At 44.0% G+C, this 20,592-nt stretch overlaps 1 protein-coding gene across 3 annotated transcripts in view; it reads right to left on the bottom strand.

Moving 5' to 3' along the window:
• RAB34 (RAB34, member RAS oncogene family) overlaps positions 1–20,592 on the bottom strand; it is a 55,526-nt gene that overhangs the window by 10,605 nt on the left and 24,329 nt on the right. For 2 of the 3 annotated variants that reach the window (XM_075333191.1, XM_075333190.1), the window contains exons 3-6: positions 18,398–18,489; positions 8,023–8,091; positions 3,141–3,242; positions 2,730–2,794 (exon numbers count right to left, since the gene is read on the bottom strand). In XM_075333191.1, the coding sequence (XP_075189306.1) occupies positions 2,730–2,794; positions 3,141–3,242; positions 8,023–8,091; positions 18,398–18,489 (328 nt within the window). The remainder of the gene's footprint in view (positions 1–2,729; positions 2,795–3,140; positions 3,243–8,022; positions 8,092–18,397; positions 18,490–20,592) is intronic. The other variant, XM_075333192.1, reaches the window with a different exon arrangement.

The raw sequence follows: 20,592 nt of genomic DNA, 5'->3' as shown, positions 1-20,592 counted from the left end.
GGAAAGAGACAGATGGGGAAAGAGACAGACGGGGAAAGAGACAGACCGGGAAAGAGACAGACGGAGCACATTACTTGGCCAATTTAGTGAAATCTGTGTGGAATATCTGTGGTGTTGAAATATATGTTGTGAAATGCTTCTATTAGCTTAGTTTAGCTTAGTTTTTGCCTTTTAATAATTACATTTCTATCTATTTGTTTTGTGGTTTTTGTGTGCAGAATACATTTTTTGTTAATACATTCTATGTTGTTAACAACAGTTATTAACCCGGACGAAACCGGGTAGTACAGCTAGTTTATATATAGTTGGTATTGTGAAATCTGATGACAAATTCGCTTTAAAGGACAAATGGCATCTTTAGATTCAAATTCACAGTTTAGATTATCACAAAAAAAATCATAAAAGGCTGTCTAGCTCTTCCCTTGTGATTTTGTATAGTTTTTGTAGTTTTTGTTTATTATAAATATTTTATTGGTGGCCCTTTCTAATACGAAATCCTCTTTTATGTATCAGATCTTTAATCAGATTGTTGTTGGAGTTCACATCACACCTCTCTTAAAGGGAACCAATCACCAGAATTTTCGTATATAAGCTAAAGCCAGTGCTATACTGGCACTATCAGGCTGATTCTATACATACCTGTAGTGGTCAGCTCGGATGTTTAGGTTTTGAAATACAAAAAAGTGAAGTTTATAAAATGAGCAGCTTCTTGAGTGACAGCAGCTGAGGATCAGATAATATCTGGGGGGGAATTCATAGTTATCCCCTCCCCCTGTTAAAATTAGCATAAGTGTTATACAATCGATTTAATGTTTGACTTGTAAAACCTGTGTGAGGTCATACCCATGTGACCAGAAGGGGCGGGGCCTCAGGCAACAAAGTTGATACCAGGAAACAACATTTTTCTGTTGGCTGAGGCCCCGCCCCTTCAGGTCACATGGGTATGACCTCACACAGGTTTTACAAGTCAAACATTAAATCGATAGTATAATACTTATGCTAATTCTAACAGGGGGAGGGGATAACTATGAATTCCCCCCAGATATTTTCTGATCCTCAGCTGCTGTCACTTAAGAAGCTGATGATTTTATAAACTTTACTTTCTTGGATTTCAAAACCTAAACATCTGAGCTGACCACTACAGGTATGTATAGAACCAGCACTGGCTTTAGCTTATATACGAAATCCTGGTAATTCTTTCCCTTTAACGATTTTTGGTTAGATAGTTGGGTTTTAGGGAAAGGCAGCTTTCTGACACTCTGCTTGGGTTCTGCTGTACAAGAGGCCCATCCCTATAGGTTCCTTATTATGTGATGTGTTACAAGATATATTCTTGTTGAAACATAGGGAAAAATATTTGGATCCACTGGGACCCCAACCAATCCTGAGAATAGGAAGAGTGCCATCTAAATGGCAACTGCAGCAGATTCTTGAGCACTATTAAGGAAAGCTTTGATGTTTAAATTGTATCTGTGTTCCCTCCATATTATCATCTGCTCAATTCTTGAGTTCATTGTAATATTAAAATAAAGGTTGAACTCAATGCACTTATAGTGCCTTGATAATGTATTCATACTCAGTAAACGTTTCCAAATTTTTTCACTTTTCACCCACTAATGTAAATGTATTTTATTGGTATTTTCTGCGATATACCAACACTAAGTGGAAAGTATTTAAGTGTAACGAAAATTATATATGATTTTCTAAATACCGTATTTTTTAAATATACCATATTTTTAGTTTTATAAGATGCACCAAATTATAAGACACACCCCAAATTTAGAGGAGGAAAATACGAGAAAATAGAAAATGAGGGTCCATCTTATAATCTTAGTGTGTCTTATAAGGAAGCAGGGTTGGTGATGCTGCGGGCTCAGAGGAGGGGGTGTTGCAGCTCAGGAGGGACAGTGGACTGAGGGTTGGTGATACTACGGGATCGGGGGTGTCGCTGCGGTAGGCACCATTGATGTGCCGGCAGACTGCGGGCTCCATTGATTCTCCCTCGGTTGGCGAGATTGACTACAAGAAAATGGCCACGGAGGCAACGCCTGTGCAGATAGGACTTCGCGGCCATTTTCTTAAAGTCCATTGCGTCAATCTGCACACGTGTCTCCTCCGCGACCATTTCCTTGAAGTCCATCACATCAACCGTGGGCGTTTCAATGGAGCCCTCAGTCCCCTTCAGATCAATGGCACCCGCCGCATCACTGACCCTCTGTCCTGTGACCTTCCCTAGCCGCTCCACTGCAGTGACATCCCCTCATCCGAGCCCTCAGTATCGCCGACCCTGCCTTTCGTCGCCCCAGTCCACTGCCACCGCTCCGGTAAGCCATATCCGGATTATAAAACGCATCCCCATTTTAACCCCAGTTTTTGGGGTTTTTTTTCGGGGGGGGGGGAGTACATCTTATAATCCAGAAAATAATCTAAAAATTGTGATGTGCGTTTGGATTCTGCCTCATGGAGTTAATATTTTATAGGACCACCTTTTGTTGTAACTACTGCTGCAAGTCTTTTAAGGTACATCTCTACCTGCTTTACACATCTAAAGGATGAAATTTTTGCCCATTCTTCAACAGAAAATGACTTTTTCAAGGCACTGTACAGCATGTCTGTATTCAACCTTAAAAAAAAAAACTATGAAACTATAATAAGCATAAAAAAAATAATAAAAGTATTAAAATACAAATTCTATAACTAACAGTCAATCAATATAGTGATGAACCTACCCTGGGCCCCTCTGTAGTAGGTGGAAGCAATGCATTTGAATCTTTCTTGTCCGGCTGTGTCCCAACTAATTAAAACACAAATGCCAAAATAATAACATATCGAGTTCATGCAAGTGATAATGGGCGACTTATCTGTGAATACATGTTTGTGATCTCACAGCATTTTAAATTAGCATAAATGAAAGTTAATACAAGTCAAAATCAACTGCTTTCACATTAGGATACAGTCAATATGGCGAAATATTCACTAAGCACTAAAATATATCACCTAGGGCTCATTTAGACGTCTGATGTTTCCGCATATGAGAAAAACGAACCGATAATTTTGATAGGCATTTGATCAGTGTGGTCCGAGTGTCATCATTTTTCCTTAAGAACAGAATATCTAATTAGGTATTATATTATACTTACAGTTGCAGGCTAAAAGGAATTCCCAGGATCTCAAACCTCTCCATCTCAAAATCCACCCCAATTGTAGCTTTGTAATTTTTATCAAAGACATCTTTGCAAAACCTTAAAAAGAAAAACAAAAAAAATGAGAAGTCTTAAAAATTTACATCATAGCAGGAGACCAAGTGTTGGGTACGTGCATATGTGCAGTGTTTTTTTTACCAATTCAGAAAAAATAGTGGGGGAAAAAATGGCAAAAAAATTAATAAAAAAAATGCTTAAACACATCAAAAACGCGTGCACTTAACACAATGTTTTTCCTGCACTTTTGGTGCAAAAATTTCTGCTGCAAATACTGAACATGTGCACATACCCTAAGGCTAAGTTCCCATAATGAGTATTTGGTGAGTATTTTTATGTTGCAGATTTTCTGTTGCATTTATGCACCTGTAAGCAAAAATTACGATACTTGCATTTTTTTCATTACGTTTTTTACTCTGTGCTTTTTGTCTCTTTTTGTACATTTTGTTTTAAAAAAGCTGCTTTGTTTTTGATACTTCGTGGTTTTTCGCTTTGACAAAACTTTATTGATACAGTTATATGCAGATTACATGTGTTTTTACTGTGTTGACACAACGGAAACGCGCTAAAAACAACTATGGGGATTTTTCGCATCTAAGGCAATTCCATGGGGAAAATCCACATATAAAACACAGCATAGGTCAGTTTACGCAGCGTAAAATGAAGCACAGTGGGCAGGAGATTTCCATAAATCCCCTCCACTTTGCTGAAACTGTAAGGCTGGGTGGCCATGATGAGTTTTTGATGCTGTGTATTTTTCCTGTGTCAATAACACAGCATATTACAGTCCCAGTAAAGTGAATGGATTTATAGAAATCTCCTGCCCTCTGCGCGTCTTTTTTACTCAGTATAAACTGTCCTGCGGTGCGTGTTTCAAACCCACAATATTTCAATTTCTTTTGCAGGTACGCGGAGTTTTATGTGCAGATTTTCCCCATAGACTTACATTAAGGCCTGTTTCACACGTCAGTGAAAAACAGAGACGTCTTTCACTGACGTGTTAAAAACACATATGTTCCTTCGTGTTCCGTGATTCACGGCACAAGTGGGTTGTCCATGTGCAATCCGAAATCCGTGCTCAGTGATTGCACATGGACGTATACTCACCTGTCCCCGCTCCTGCTGTCCGTGGTGCTGAACTCTTCGGCTCTGCTGTGTTTCCGCCCCGCTGCAGCTACTTCCGGGTCGGCTGTGGCTGCATACATGAATATGCAGGTCAGTAAGTAGCCGGCTCTGAAGCAGCAGCATACAGAGGCCGGAGGGAGCAGCACTGGAGAAGGTGAGTATAACAAGCTTTTTATTTTCAAAGTCCATGTTTTTCTGGTACGTGTTTCATGGACCACATCAGTGATGCCAGAAAAAAATAGACATGTCTCCGTGCGGCAATCATGGACACGCGTGTACGCTGCACAGAGACACGGTCAGTGGAAAATCACTGATGTGTGCGTAGACCCATTGATTATAATGGGTCTGCGTATGTCCGTGATGCTGGTACGTATAAAAACTAGCACATACGTACCAGAATCACTGATGTGTGAAACCGGCCTAAGATGCATAAAAAACGCAGGTAAAAAATGCATAAGCAATTTTATTGCGTTTCTGCTGCGGAGACACAAAAAAACCATGTAATTTCCGCATAAGTATATCAATAAAGTTTTTTCCCAAGCCAAATAACAGGAAGTATCAAAAACAAAGCAAAGACAAAAAAACGCAGCATAAAAAATGCTATGTATAATGCTTGTAAAAAAAATGCACACAAAAATCTAAGTGACCTAATTTACAAAATAGGTACAGAAATGGTTCAGAAATTCCGTAACATCAAAACTCATCAAAAACTCATCATGGGAACTTAAAGGGAACCAGTTACCTAGAATATGCGTTCTGACCTATCAGCACACGCATGTGTGCCCTAATTACACCTCCCTACCCATCCCTGTGCTGTAAAATTGTATAATATGAAAGTAATAAAAAAACGTTTTATTACCTTCATATTTCGTATGTAAATAGCAGGGAATGTTGTCACAGGGGCGGCGCCTTGCCCTATGGACGTCTCCATACTTTCTATGGTATCACGATCCTCGTGATACCATGGAGCAACGTCCCCGTCGCTCATTCTATCCTGCAAGCATTACGGCAGGCTTCTCTTCCGGGTTCTCTTTGTCAGTTTCAGACGCACACTGCGCATGCGCAGTGCGCGTCTGAAGCCGGCGATTGAACACCCGGAAAAGAAGCCTGCCGCAATGCGCGCAGGATAGAATGAGCGACGGTGACGTCGCTCCATGGTATCACGCCCACAGAGTCGTGATACCACGGAAAGTATGGAGACATCCTTAGGGCAAGGCGCCGCCCCTGTGACAACATTTCCTGCTATTTACATAGGAAATATGAAGGTAATAAAACGTTTTTTATTACTTTCATATTATACAATGTTACAGCACAGAGATGGGTAGGGAGGTGTAATTAGGGCACACATGTGTCTGCTGATAGGTCAGAACGCATATTCTAGGTGACAGGTTCCCTTTAACCTGAAGTTGCACTTTAACGGGACATCAAACAGTGAACGAGCCTTCCATTATCAGTCCAAGAAAACATTCTGGCAATCGCCATAATAACACTCATAAGTCAGGTGATTGAATCACTTATATCAGCATAATAATCTTTGTTCTCAGCAGCACGTCGCCCTGTGAAAACCAGGAGTGTGCGGCCGACAACATGATACTGTAGGGAACATTCCCAACCTATTACCTATTGTTCTATCCCCATTATTTCTCATTATGCAAACAGTCCAGTAAACTGGAGACTATTCACTTACACAAGATCATCTTGTCTAAATGCATTTTTATTTTATTCTAGCTCCAGGGTTTTAAAAAACTTTTAAAGGGAACCTGTCAGGTCCCATATGCATTCTGATCTACAAGTAGGGTGATGTGTGGCCTGGTAACCCCTTCCTACCCATCTCTGTGTTGTAATATTGTGTAATATGAATGTATAAAAATATGTTTCTTTGTCGCTCCATTGGGAGACCCAGACAATTGGGTGTATAGCTTCTGCCTCTGGAGGCCACACAAAGTATTACACTTCTAAAAAAGTGTAACCCCTCCCCTCTGCCTATACACCCTCCCGTGGACCACGGGCTCCTCAGTTTTATGCTTTGTGTGGAAGGAGGCACACACCCACTCATGCATTCCCATACATAGTTATGACGGATGGAAGAAAAGAGGACCTCCATGGGGTCCCCGGCATGTTCCCTTCTCACCCCACTATGTTGGCGGTGTTGTTAAGGTTGAGGTACCCATTGCGGGTACAGAGGCTGGAGCCACATGCCGTCTCCTTCACCATCCCTTATGCGGCTCTGGGAGAAGTGGGATCCTAAACGGTCATCCACGTGCTGGGACCGTGCTCCATCCGCAGCCCCTGGTGGAACCTGCTGGACCGGAGCTTCTTCACCCCCAGGGACCGGGCCCTGCAACTTTAAGGTACTCTGTGTCCCCATGTGGGGACTGTCCAGGGAGGGTGGTCGCACCTTCTCCCCGGAAGTCCCGCGATAGTTCCGTCCGTTGTTTTTTTTCTCACGGTGGGTCAACCGTGGGCACTTCCACCAAGTCCACCTTGGCTAGGTGGATCAAGGAACCGATTCTCGAGGCCTACCGAACTTCTGGGCTTCCGCCCCCTTCAGGGTTGAAGGCCCATTCTACCAGAGCCGTAAGTGCGTCCTGGGCATTGCGGCACCGGGCGACGGCTCAGCAGGTGTGTCAGGCGGCTACGTGGTCTAGCCTGCACACTTTCACGAAGCACTATCAAGTGCATACCTACGCCTCGGCAGACGCCAGTCTAGGTAGGCGAGTCCTCCAGGCGGCCGTTGACCACCTGTAAGAGGGGGCCATTTCCGGCCTTTTTTCTATTGGGGTATTGGTTTACCCACCCAGGGACTGCTCTTGGACGTCCCAATTGTCTGGGTCTCCCAATGGAGCGATAAAGAAAAGGGGAGACCCAGCACCCGCCCCTGTGCCCTTCGGGCTGGTTGTTCTTTTGTGTACACATGTTGTTGATGTTGATTTTTTCTTTTGGTTCATGGTCTTCAGTTCTCCGAACATCCTTCGGATTGAATTTGCTCTAGACCATTTATAAGTTTTCTCCTTCCTGCTTTTGCACCAAACTGAGGAGCCCGTGGTCCACGGGAGGGTGTATAGGCAGAGGGGAGGGGTTACACTTTTTTTTTGTAATACTTTGTGTGGCCTCCAGAGGCAGAAGCTATACACCCAATTGTCTGGGTCTCCCAATAGGAGCTAGAAGAAAAGGAATTTACGGTAAGTAAACAAAATTCCCCTTTTTATTACTTACATGGTCCCTATGCAAATGATCAGAGACTCTAGCCCCCTGGGCTTGATACGCTTTTTGTGGGTGTGATACCATGGATTTACATGAGCGATGTCACCATCAGCTCCTTGAGATCCGTATGCGTGCGTGCCATTCCCGCAGCCTTGTTATCCGGGTGCTTGCTTCTTGGCTTCAGACGAGCTCTGTGCATGGTAGGAACCGCAGGAGTCTTCTGAGCATGTGCAGTGCGCGTCTGAAGCCAACAAGCAAGCAAAGAACTCAGACTACGAGGAATTGTTCACACGGCAATACAACCTCATCTAACCATGAGGGTCCGGTTCTGCTTAGGTTTGAGTAATAATCTATAAAACAATGATTTTGCGATGAGCAGTTGCTGCCTGAGAGGTCAGGAGGATGAACACAACACTGGATAAAGACGTGATCTTGGTGGATGATGCCATTTTCATGTTGCTTTTTTTTGAGGAGCAAAACATGTGGATCGTACCTATTTATCATACACGTCTTGCCCACTGACAGATCTCCGACCACAATAACTTTGGAAATCTTAAATCTGCTGGGAAAGGAAACGAGACATAAATATAAACAAAATGATGTCAATAAAGGTACATTATAACAACAGTAACTGGGAGGCATTATATACAATGATCAGACATGACATTTGTACCACCTGCCTAATATTGTGTCCATCCCCCTTATGACTGCTCCATCCCAGGTCATGTGTTTTCCAGCAGGACAATGACCCCAAACCTATTTCAAGAAGCACCTTGAAATGGGTGGAAACAAAGCTCTGGAGAGTTCTGAAGCGGTAGCTATGAGTCCGGATCTAAATCCCATTGAACACCTGTGGATAGATCTAAAACGTACTGTTGGGAGACGACGCCTCCAAATATAAGAGGCCTGGAGCAGTTTACAAAAGAAGAGTCTAAAATTCCAGTTGAGATGTGTAAGAAGCTTGTTGATGGTTATAGGAAGCAATTGATTGCAGTTATTTATTCCAAAGAGTGTGCAACCAAATATTAAGTTGAGGGTGCCAACAATTTTCAACAACTGTCCGGCCTATTTATTGTTTTATGTGAAATTATATCCAATTTGCCTTTTTTTCCTCTGTTTTTTGTGTTGTTCCAATACTCACAAAAGAAATAAACACGTGTATAACAAAATGTATAATTGTCATAATTTTCTGTGAGAAATATTTCATTTTCTGGAATAATTCCCAGTGAGCCAACACTTTCGGCCATGACTGTAGGTCCAAGTATCGAGTGACAATCAATATTGAATTTGTCACCATTAGAGCCACCATAGGACTTGTGGTCACCTCGTTTCTCCAGACTCCAGAATCCAGATATATGATTTGAAACTCAAGTAATTATTTTTTTTTTTTTTAAATCACTGAATAACCAGGTAGCATCGCATGGCAGTAAGGGCTCGCTCACATTTGCGTATATATCAGACGAGTGCTTTACTTTGTTTTATCAGATAGCGCTTACTTCAATATTATACTATTGAGCAGTGCCAAGCAGCGTTTGTTTTCTCATGCCAATTCGGCATCAGAAAAAAGAATCACTGCATTCTGTGATTGGCAACGAATCTTGGATCATGTGCATCCATTCAAGTCAGTGGGTAGGTGTGAAATATGGCATTGCACTGATGTCATCCGAGAGCAGTCCGATATATGCCGAGATTGCTGGACTACCTGACAGTAGGTGAAGTAGTCCTATAATGAAAATCTACTGCTGATTAATCAGTGATTATATCAAAACTACACTAAGCAGCCCAGTAAGTAACACATCGCTGGAATCAGGATCTCTGCCCCTACACTATGCTGCTCTCTGATTAGGTAGCAAAAACCTGGTGACAGATTCTCTTTAAGAAAAAATGGATGTGTGAATCATCTTATTAAACTTGATGGGTCAGTGTGCTGTGCTAAACATTGACAGCGTACAGATAATTACATTTTCCCCCAAGAGTCAACACTGAGATGAAGCAACATCATAATTTTACGCAAATACTATGCATGTGCCATAACTTAGTGATGTCCTTGATCCGATAGTAATATGCTGTATACTGATGTATTTATTATTATTTGTAGCCATCTGTGCCCTTTAGGAGATGCTTGGCAATTAACTAATTAACTATTTTCTTCCAGAAAGTAAATCGGGCTCCAAAGGTGGAGCATCATGTTGGCAGTGGCTATGGCAGAGATGGCGCCATTATTCTTCTGCACTAACAATAGCTCTCTGAACTGCAGGGAGAACACAAGGAACAGGCAGCGCACCCAGAAGGAAGATATTTGGGAAAGTCAGGGTGGATCGGAATGAGGAATAGGAATGTTGTTGTGAGCAGATCACCCGAAAATGACCTCTACAAGGCGGAAAGAAGCAACACACTTATATTAGTGATTGCAAAACCCAAACACTGAAGAAACGGTGTTTCTGAGATTTTTTTTTTTTTAATTTTTCACAACTTTTTTGTTCTTTTAAAAAGTGCTGAGGCCAAATGTCGTCGCGAAATATAAAATACACTACATAGAAAAATTCATTAACATCTTTTCTGGCTTTTAAAGGTCGCAAATTACGGTCACAAAGTAGAAAGGGGCAATAGGTCAAAGACTGATAATCAGAACTGACTCCACTGCTATCTGATGTACATTACAATCAGACCAAAAGATAAAAATCCTCTTTACGGCTAAATTACCACAATGAGCAGGATTTCAGCACCAATTAGGTTACTTGTGTTTTTTAGTTCATATTTTTTACATGCATTTTTATCATGTTTTCAGCTACATTTTTTGATCCTTTTTGGCATGTCATGTTTTAAAGGGAACCAGACAACAGGATCTACCCCTATTAACTAATTACAGCGCTGCATTTGTCATTTGTCATTACGGTCGCTCATCCAACAGTTCTCTAACTTAGATGGAGGTCTTAGGCTAAGACCGCGCTTTGCGTCGTCCTACTTACAGTTCTAAACGCACGATTTGGTCTTAATTGATTTGACCAAAGTTGCCTTTTTCAGAACTTTAGCGCTGAAAACGCATGCGTATTTACTGCTTTTAAGATGCGTTTACAGCGCTTTTTACCTGCTTTTTCACCTGCGTTTTGACTGATGCGTTTTGGACATCAAATCACTGCTAAATAAAGATTAAATAGTCAAATACAATGAAAAAAGAGAAAAAAGAGAAAAAAAAGGAAAACATAATTTTGGAATTAATATAGAAAAAAGTTATATTTCATGAAATTAGAGCGGTTTTATAATATTTATTGCTAAAATAGCAATAAAATCATAATTTTCCAAAAATTAATTGTCGGACTATGTGTGTGTGTAAAGGGACATATTATTCCATTATTTTACTGTCAGAAAAGCATGCGTTTTTGAAGTAAAAAACATAGTGTTTCTGCAGCTAAAAAGCAGGTAAAAAGCAGGAAATTTGATGTTTGTTGCTTTTTGATACTTCTCATTGACTTCAATGTTAACAAAACGCTGCAGAAATGGCAAAAACAATTGACATGCTGCTTCTTTGAACGCATGGTTTTTGCCACAAATTATGCAAATTAAACGCAGCATTTTAAAACGCAAAGTGCGGACAGGAAATCTACATTTTCCATAGACTATTATGGAAAAGCAAAACGCATGCCTTTTGGCATGAAAATGCTGCAGTTCAAAACAGACCTAAAAAGCAGCTGAAACGCAGGTGGAAACGGAAAGTGCGGTCATACCCTTAAAGCACATTCTCCTATAGACATCTGGAGAAGCAGCGACCATAAACTCTATAGGGGGCGTCTGGTTTCTTCCATAATAGTAGATGTGCAGTGGAAAGATTGGTTAATGACGATGGATTTTAACATGCATGATACTTTTTTTTTTTCATTGCTGCGAAGGCCACTAGCGGAGCTGAAATTGTATGTAAGGCTGTGTGCGCACGGTGCGTTTTTTCATGTGTTTACGCAGTGTTTTCAACTGCAGCGTTTTAATGCAAAAATGCATGCGTTTTGATTTCCAAGCAAAGTCTATGGGAAATAGGGATTTCTTGTGCGCACAATGCTTTTAAAAACGCGTTTTAATTGCAGAAAATTTGTCAAAATCTCTGCGTTTGAAGAAGCAACATGTCAATTATTTTTGCCATTTTGGCAGCGTTTTGCTAACATGAAAGTCAATGTGACCTTTCAAAATGCATCCTAAATCAAAATCCTAGCGTTTTACATGCTTTTTTGACAAAATAAATGCATGCGTTTTTGACAATATAGTGAGGTCATGATGTGTCCGTTTTCACACGCATATAGTTCGAGTAGAAAATAATTGAAAAACAATAATTTAACGTTATTTTATACATATATATTAGATCACATTAATCTTTTTACTAAAATTCGCTATTTTGTTTATGATTTAAAATATGATATTTGTTATCATTTTTTCCCATTTTTTTTCATAGTGTTTGAATGTTAAAACTTTATTTAGTAGTGTATTTGTATTGAAAACACATCTGACTTTAAGCACAGAAAATGCATGTAAAACGCGGTAAAAACGCATGCGTATTTTTAGCGTTTTTGTGGTCAAAACCAAATTTGACAATGACAAATTCTGCCAGAGGATGCATTCGTTTCTGCAAGGTACTGGACGCAACATGCGCACACAGCCTAAGGCCCGTTTCACACGACAGTGAAAAACAGTGACGTTTTTCACTGGCATGTAAAACACGCACATGTCCCTGCGTGTGCCGTGATTCACGGCACACGTGGGTTGTCTAAGTGCAATCCGGGCTCCGTTCTCCGTGGCCCGTGATTGCACTTAGAAAACTACTCACCTGTGCCCGCTCCCGCTGTCCATGGTGCTGAATCATCCCGCGGTGCAGCATGCGGCCGGCGGTGACCCCTGCAGCAGCTGCTTCCGGGTCGGCTGTGTCGCACATAATGAATATGCGCGACAGTAATCAGCCGGCTTAGAAGCAGCAGGGAGAACGGGCTGCAGAGAGCGCGGCTGAAGCCGGGTGAGTTAAAATGTTTATTATTTTAAATGCACGTTTTTTTCTGGCACGTGTCTCACGGATCACACCACTGCGTGATCCGTGGAACATCAGTGATGCCAGAAAAAAATGGACATGTCTCCGTGCAGCAATCACGCACACGCGGGTACGCTGCACGGAGACACGTGCAGTGACAAATCACTGACGTGTGAGCAGACCCATTCATTATAATGGGTCTGCGTATGTCCGTGATTCTGGTACGTTTAAAAAAAGCACAAACGTACCAGAATCACTGACGTGTGAAAGGGGCCTAAGGGGGTCTTAGAAGGAATAGTTGTCTCTTAGGGCGATGGCCAAGTTAAAAGGTGTCCTCAAGTTTGAAAGTTTTCTCCTATAGGCAATCTCCATGGCTCCAATTAAAGGGGTTGTCCAGTCTAAAACCACAACTCTGCAGTCCTCTGTATCACTCTGTGACTGCAGACTTGTGTATACTCAAATCGCACGCTCTGCAGCTGCGAGAATCCTCTGGGGTCAGAGCCAGAAACAGAGCTCACCTGTCCATGAGTATGTGATATGCTGACTACATGGGCTTGCCTTCAGCGAGGCCGCACTCATCTAGTCAGATTCTGTCCAGGATTATGCATATCACACACTTACGGCCACATGACTGTCATTCACATTTGACACATGTGACAACAGAAAACCCTCACCGTGCACAGTGCACACCTCTCTAATAATGAATGGAGTGGCGGGGCGCATGATCAATCTTCATGCAGCCATGGTGAAGGGGTTCTTTAGATCCCTGATTTTTGGGGTCAGTATGAACCACAGCGGTCGGACCCCCATTGATTGGAAAATAATACACTGATGGATAAGTGATAGATAACTTATAAATCTGATTACAAGGTATTTTAAAAAAAATATTTTATTCTCCATTCCACAGAATAAAGACCAAATGAACAACCTGACATTGTAATACATAATACAAAGACACAAGGTTCTACATTTGGTGATTAAACAGTGACTTGTCCTAGTGATGTCCATACCTGACCTTCTTGTGTCATTGTCTTTGCGGCACAGAGACCGGAGCTCCACAGCCCGCACCGCTGAATCTTATGAGTTACTGGATGTGGGTGCAGTAATACACGTGTGTCGTCATGTCGGTGCCTTCCATCCTCAGTGCTAGTCATTGTCTGCTAACTCTTAAATACTCCTTGCAAGCAACCCCAATGTTGAGGGAAAATTGCTTGTATAGTTGTATTAGTTTGACTAGTTGTAGTGGCATGTACTTCCGCTGAGAAGCCCAGCCAGCCAATATTATGGTGCGGTTATGGTCCCCTCCATGGTCCTGATACGGGCTAGGCTGCTCAGTAGAAGTACATGTGACGCCCTGGCCAGCCAGGTAGTCACAGATAGGGCCCCGCATTACACCTTTCCCTCACTGGTAACACACAGCCAACCTTAAAACCCTAGTCACCTCCCTTGGGGCTTGATAAACACACCAGGGGGCGGAGCCAGGCAGTTGGAAGACGCCCACCTAGGAGTTTTAGACAGCCCGGGGAGGGAAAAGTGAGAGGAGTTGTAGAGTTCAAGTTGGAGAGGAGTGTGGGCTGGAGCTGTGTCCAGCTCCAGCAGAGGCGAATTCCCAAATTGAACAGGTACCACAGTAGGAGCCCTGGTGCCTTTGGCTAGGAGGCAGATGGCGATCTCCGTCTGAAGGAGTCGTGAAGACGGCTCGGTGGAACCGAGGTGGACTGGGACAGGGTTGTAGCCCACCAGTACCGACCCGGGGAACCGACTTGGAAACCGGAGCACAAAGGGGGATACTCAGACCCTGAAGCTAGGCCCAGAAGTGACTGAAACTAGTTAATTAACTGAGTGAGGACAGGACTAGAGTTCCTGTCCCACCCAAAGTCCCGACTGAAGGCAAGACCCCACCGAGGGGGATAAAAGGCCACCGCCACGGCTCAGAGATCCCACGGGCCAGCGTCTGCGGGCAAAGGGCTCCTTAGGCGACAACAAGCCGGGAGCGGACTCCTGAAGTTGCAAGCACAGGCAGTCCACCATTCTAAACAGGTGCAGGAGAAAGACAGAGACAACCAGCCGGGTGGGGGAACCAGAACGCAGCCGGCTGCGGGCACCGACCACCATCACCTTGGTTTACCAGAGACTCGTGTGTTTACTAATAGTGAGTACATGAGCACCCTCCGGTCGCCCATCTCCCTGCACCGCCAAAACCCCCAACGGGTCCCGGGGCCACCATCCCTGCCCACGGAGGGGTTAACAACTTGCTGCACAACATCTTCCCTGGGTGCCCCGTAACTGCAGCGGTGGTGTCCAATATCACCACACACTGTGGGTGGCGTCACGAACTCCGTACTGCCCAGCCCGTACCTATACGTCCTACATCCACCATCCCATCACTCCCCCTTTTCATTTGAAGTGACCGTGAGGTCCCCGGGTCCGGAGACCCTCCAGCCACCCACAAAAGGGCTGGATTCGAGCAGCTCGGCTGCTGAGAGCGGGGCGGTACAAACACACCAGTATGACTAATAAAACTAATTAGCATATGCAGAAACAAGATTAAAATGCTGATTTAATGTTTATACAAACAACTTTTCCTTAACATTGGGATTGCTTGAAATGAGCATTTAATGACAAATGCAGCGCTGAAATTAGTTAATAGTGGTAAATCCTGTTGTCAGGTTCCCTTTAAATAAAACTGCTTTTTTTTTGTTTACTTACTATCACTGCTAAAGAAATGCACTAAAACATATGTGTGTTTGTTACCTGCGGATTTTCCGCATCTTATTCATGTCTACAGGGAAAATCTGCAAATAAAACTCTTATTTACAGCAAGAGAAACGGACGTGCTATAGAACTCATTAGATTCTTATCAATCACATTTACTTTGCTGCAACTGTAAGACGCTGCGTTTTTTGTGAAATGGAAATACGCAGAGTCAAACCGCAGCAAATACTCATTGTGGGACCTTAGTCTTCAGCCCACTTTACACGCTGCAATGTATCTTACAATGTGTCGGCGGGGTCACGTCGTAAGTGACGCATATCCGGCATTGTAAGTACATTGCAGTGTGTGACAGGTACGTGCGATTGCGATTGAACGTTCATCGCATACACATCATACCTTTCTCTAGAATTGCACGTCAGAATGTTCATCGTACCCGGGGTAGCACACATTGCAGTGTGTGATACCCCGGGAACGATGAACAGATCTTACCTGCGTCCTGCGGCTCCCGGCCCACAATGCGGAAGGAAGGAGGTGGGAGGGATGTTTACGTCCTGCTTAGTTCCGCCCCTCCGCTTCTATTGGCCGGCTGCCGTGTGACGTCGCTGTGACGCTGAACGTCCCTCCCACTCCAGGCAGTGGACGTTCGCCGCCCACAGTGAGGTATGGATGGGTTAGTACGTGTGACGGGGGTTACTCATATGTGTATCAACAAATTGAACGTGCCACACATGCAAATCGCATACGAAATCGTATGCGAAATTGCAACGTGTAAAGCAGGCTTTCGAGGGAACCTTGCACTTCGGATAACCTTACTAACCTGCAAATATAGAAATAAAAACAAGACAATATTCCTCGTTCACCAATTTACAAGAAAGCAAAGTTGCCAGCTCTGATGTAATACAGCGGTTTCCATGCTGTTCCTCGATTACCTGGATCAGAGGCCATGGAGCCTCAGAACGAGGCTCTGAACGAGGCTCCATAGTCTTTGAGTAGCAACCAGTCCCAGCTCAAGCTGCATTCCATGGCACCCGGGACACTGATGAGCGGTGATGTCTGGAACGTCAGAGCTCATTACTCTGATGAGTGTCTTGTTTTTATTCCTCTCTTTATGTATTTCAGGTTTCTATTTGTGGATTATGTTGGAATTCCTGGACTACGGCGGACCAGCATGAGTTTTCTTTTGTTTTTTTATTAATAAAATGGTGAGGTGAAAGTGTGGGGGAATGTTTTTACTAATAAACTATTTGTGCTTGTGTTTTTTTTTTATTTTCATTTACTGGGATAGTAATGAGTTTGTCTGATTCATGTCTATCCATTACTAACACCAGGGCTTGATGCCAGCTGACACTACACAGCTGACATCAACCTCAACTACCATTACCCAGATTTCCACTTCAACAGAGCAATATGGAGGAGCCAGGGTGAAGCGCCAGAATTGGAGTATCTAATGTGATGCCCCACACCTGGGGCGGCTGCTATTATTAGGTTGGGAAAGGCCCAATAACCATGGACCTTCTGTCAAGATGACTGTGGGGATAGCAGGTAACCATGTCTCCTAAGTTGACCCTCAGGCTAGGGGGCCCTAGGCTATCCCTAGTATCAGTGATACCCATAAAGGTGGAGATTCCTGAGTTTACTTTCCTGCCATGCTCATGAGCAGCTGTAATCTGATACCCCCTTCCCCTGCCCCAGGGGGGACCGGGACAGGAGTGAGAATTTGGGTGGGTAGTCATCAAAAGTGCAAAAATATTTTTTTAAAAATCTGGATCTCTCTGAAATCATTTTGTAAAAGTCAGCAAGCATGAATGAAGATAAGAAAAAGCATAGCTCCCGAATCATCAAGACTTTAATGTCAGAAAAGCTGTGAGAAGCCACAAACTTTTTGTGCAATGAGTTTGAACAGAAATGTAGTGACTTTTGACATTTTCATGTACCGCCCCGTGCTTGGCAGCCGAGCCGCTCAGATCCGGACCTTCAGTGGGTGGCTCGAGGGTCTCCGGACCCGGGAGTCTCGCGGTTACTTCAACTGAAAAGGGGTTTGGTGGTTTGGAGACGTAGGTGTACGGCCGGAGCCGTGTTAAGTTCGTGACACCACCCACGGGATGTGGTGAAGGTGGACACCACCGCTGCAGTTACGGGGCACCCGGGGGAGATGGGGAGATGTTGGGCAGCAAGTTGTTAAGCCCTCCGTGGGCAGAGATGGTGGCCCCGGGACCCGTTGGTTTTGGTTGGCGGTGCAGGGAGATGGGCGACCGGAGGGTGCTGATGTACTCACTATTAGTAAACACGCGAGTCTTTGGTAAACCAAGGTGATGGTGGTTGGTGCCCACAGCCGGCTGCAGTCTGGTCCCCCACCCGGCTGGTGGTCTCTGTCTTTCTCCTGCACCTGTGTGTGATGGTGGACTGCCTGTGCTTGCAACTTCAGGAGTCCGCTCCCGGCTTGTGGTCGCCTAAAAAGCCCGTTGCCCGCAGATGCTGGCCCGTGGGATTTCTGAGCCGTGGCAGTGGCATTTAATCCCCCTCGTTGGGCTGTTGCCTGCAGTCGGGACTTTGGGTGGGACAGGACCTCTAGTCCTGGCCTCAATCAGTTAATTAGCTAGCCCCCAGTAGCTTCTGGACCTAGCTTCAGGGTCTGAGTACCCCCCTTTGTGCTCCGGTTTCCGAGTCGGTTCCCCCGGTCGGTACCGGCAGGCTACAACCCTGTCCCGGTCCACCTCGGTTCCACCGAGCCGTCTTCGCGGCTCCTGCAGACGGAGACCGCCGTATTTGGCTGTGTGTTACCTATGAGGGACAGGTGTAATGCGGGGCCCTATTTGTGACTACCTGGCCCGGCCAAGGCGTCACATTCACGCCACATATTTCGGCCAGTTTTGACAAATTGAGAGGAGCTGGGCAGGCACAGGGATGGAACAATCCCTACTTAACATGCATGACAAGCAGTAGAGCTCCATACACCACACATCTAAAAGTCCGGTACCATGTGTCACTTCGTGCCTCATCTGACTCATTAAGAGACATGCGCTTCTTAATGAATCAGGCGCTTCGCACTCCACTTATCAGTAGGACCGTTTTCAGAAACAATAGTCTTGTTGAATCGAATGACTATTCAGGTGAATTTATCTACATATTTCATCTAGACTTTGCTTACCCCACAGTCCCTGTTCTCTGCTGCTTACAGGCACTGATGACTTGGGAATGGAAAGAGTCTTTGGTGTGAAGACATGCCTCCTTTTTGAAGCACTGAAGAAACAAAAGCAAAACACAAATTAGTGTAATTTAAATAAAAGGATATGAGTTTAATATTTGGGCAGTGTGTCTAAGCTGCTCCCACATATAATATCTAAGATAGAGTCATTCAGCTCCTGCCCCTCATAATAATGACAGACACCCAGAGCCTCTATTACCGGGATAATGACAGTCAGACCTTTTCTACAGAAATCACCACATGGAGGCAGTATACCAAGATCCAGGGGTTCCTGCCTTACCCCCATTTAGATCTGCTCTTCTATGTGATGTTACTTACAAATGTCACCATCTAGAAACCTGCTCTTCATAGCTGTTTACTAGACCTGGTGCTAATGCAACAAGCTGGAAGACAGTCATGGGCCAAACATCACGGGCCTGCGAGTCACACATGGATCCCAAGGCACAGGTTGGGGTCATGTCTTTGTCATGTTGATTTCCTGTCAGATTATTTTTTTTCTCTGCTCTATTAGGACTCCTATTCTTTTATATATGTCCCCCATCCTGGTATATATGTCCCCCATCCTGGTATATAAGTCTCCTATCCTGGTATATAAGTGTCCTATCCTTGTATATATGTCCCCTTCCTGGTATATATATCCCCCATCATAAACCCATCCTGGTATATATTTCCTCATCCTGAGCCCCATCCTAGTTACCTATTTCTTCATCCTGGGCCGATCCTGGTATATATGTCCCCCTCATGGGCCCACCCTGGCATATATGTCCCTATCTTGGGCTTATCCTGGTATATATGTTCTCATCCTGAACATATCCTGGTATATATGTCCTTATCTTGGGCCCCTTCCACGAATATACAGTCCCTGTTCTGTCTCTAATGCATAAAAAAACCACCAAATCTTTACTCTCCTTCCTCCACTCCCACGTCGCACGGCATCCTATGTATCCAGCTTGCAATGGCCAGTAGCTGACATCGAAGTGCACGCTATGGCGCATGACGTCATTGTCATGCGCCCCCAATCACATGAATGTCAATGTCAGCTGCCGCTCGGCAGCTTGTATTGCAGCACAGGGATCCGACAGATCTCTGTGGTGCAAAGCATTTCAGCTGGATTTGCGCCCTCGGACACCCATAGAGATGAATTACGCACTGGGGTCGGCGGGTCCTGACTTCTGCAACCGTGATCGTTATGCCCCTGACCAGAGATATATAATATCCAGATTTACACCATGCAATCTGCCTTTACTGACGTGTGAGAGAATGGATCATTCTATAGAGCTCACTGACACCAGCGCGGTCCTGTAATAGGATGTCACTGGTGCATCAAGTCAGTTCATGAGATGTCTTCCCTCCTAAATATTGCAATTGTGAGTGATCATTGTGAGTGTATGTGGAAAAATTTAGGAAATGCAACAACTCAGGTATAGAGTTACAATTACAGAGCAGGTCACTAAGTGCTGAAGACAAGAGTGCATAAAAGTCTCCAACGTTCTGCTGAGTCCAAACCTCCTGTCATTAACATTAGCACAAAGCTGTGATCTTCATGGCATAGATTTTCATGGCCAAGCAACTACTGTACATGCAAGCCTTACATCCAGAGCAATGCCATGTGTTGGATGGAGTGTTGTAAACCACAGCACTATGGGGCTCGGAGTAGTGAAAGTACCGTATATACTTCTCTACCTAGCAGTCTGACGTACAAGTCTGATTGTATTGTGCTAGCTGTAAAGTTTGGTGGAGAATGCTCTGGAGTTGTTTTCCATTGGTTGGCTTAAAGGGGTTGTTACCTACTCAGATAACCCCTTCTCAATCCGTATGTTTCCTCCTTATAAAATAACAACACTTATACTCTTTTGGCGCTGTTCCAGCAGTATTGGCACTGTGTCTCCCAATACAGTGTTGCGTGACCAAACGGTCAATTAGTGTCTGCTTCACTCTTCCTACTTTCGGAGATATCACATACATTCGGAGGAAGAGAGAAAGCAGAAGCACTTATTTTCCCTGGAGGAAAACGGTAACGTGGGCGCTGATTGGCTGCCAGATCATGTGACGTAACACTGTGATCCCGAAAGAGACAGTGTTGACACTGCTGAACAGAAGTGAGTATAAGTGTTATTATTTTAAAAGGGAGAAACCTA

The sequence above is a fragment of the Anomaloglossus baeobatrachus genome, chromosome 2 (genome assembly GCF_048569485.1).
Source record: "Anomaloglossus baeobatrachus isolate aAnoBae1 chromosome 2, aAnoBae1.hap1, whole genome shotgun sequence".
Classification (NCBI taxonomy): Eukaryota; Metazoa; Chordata; class Amphibia; order Anura; family Aromobatidae; genus Anomaloglossus; species Anomaloglossus baeobatrachus.
This window is presented reverse-complemented; position numbering and strand designations above follow the sequence as displayed.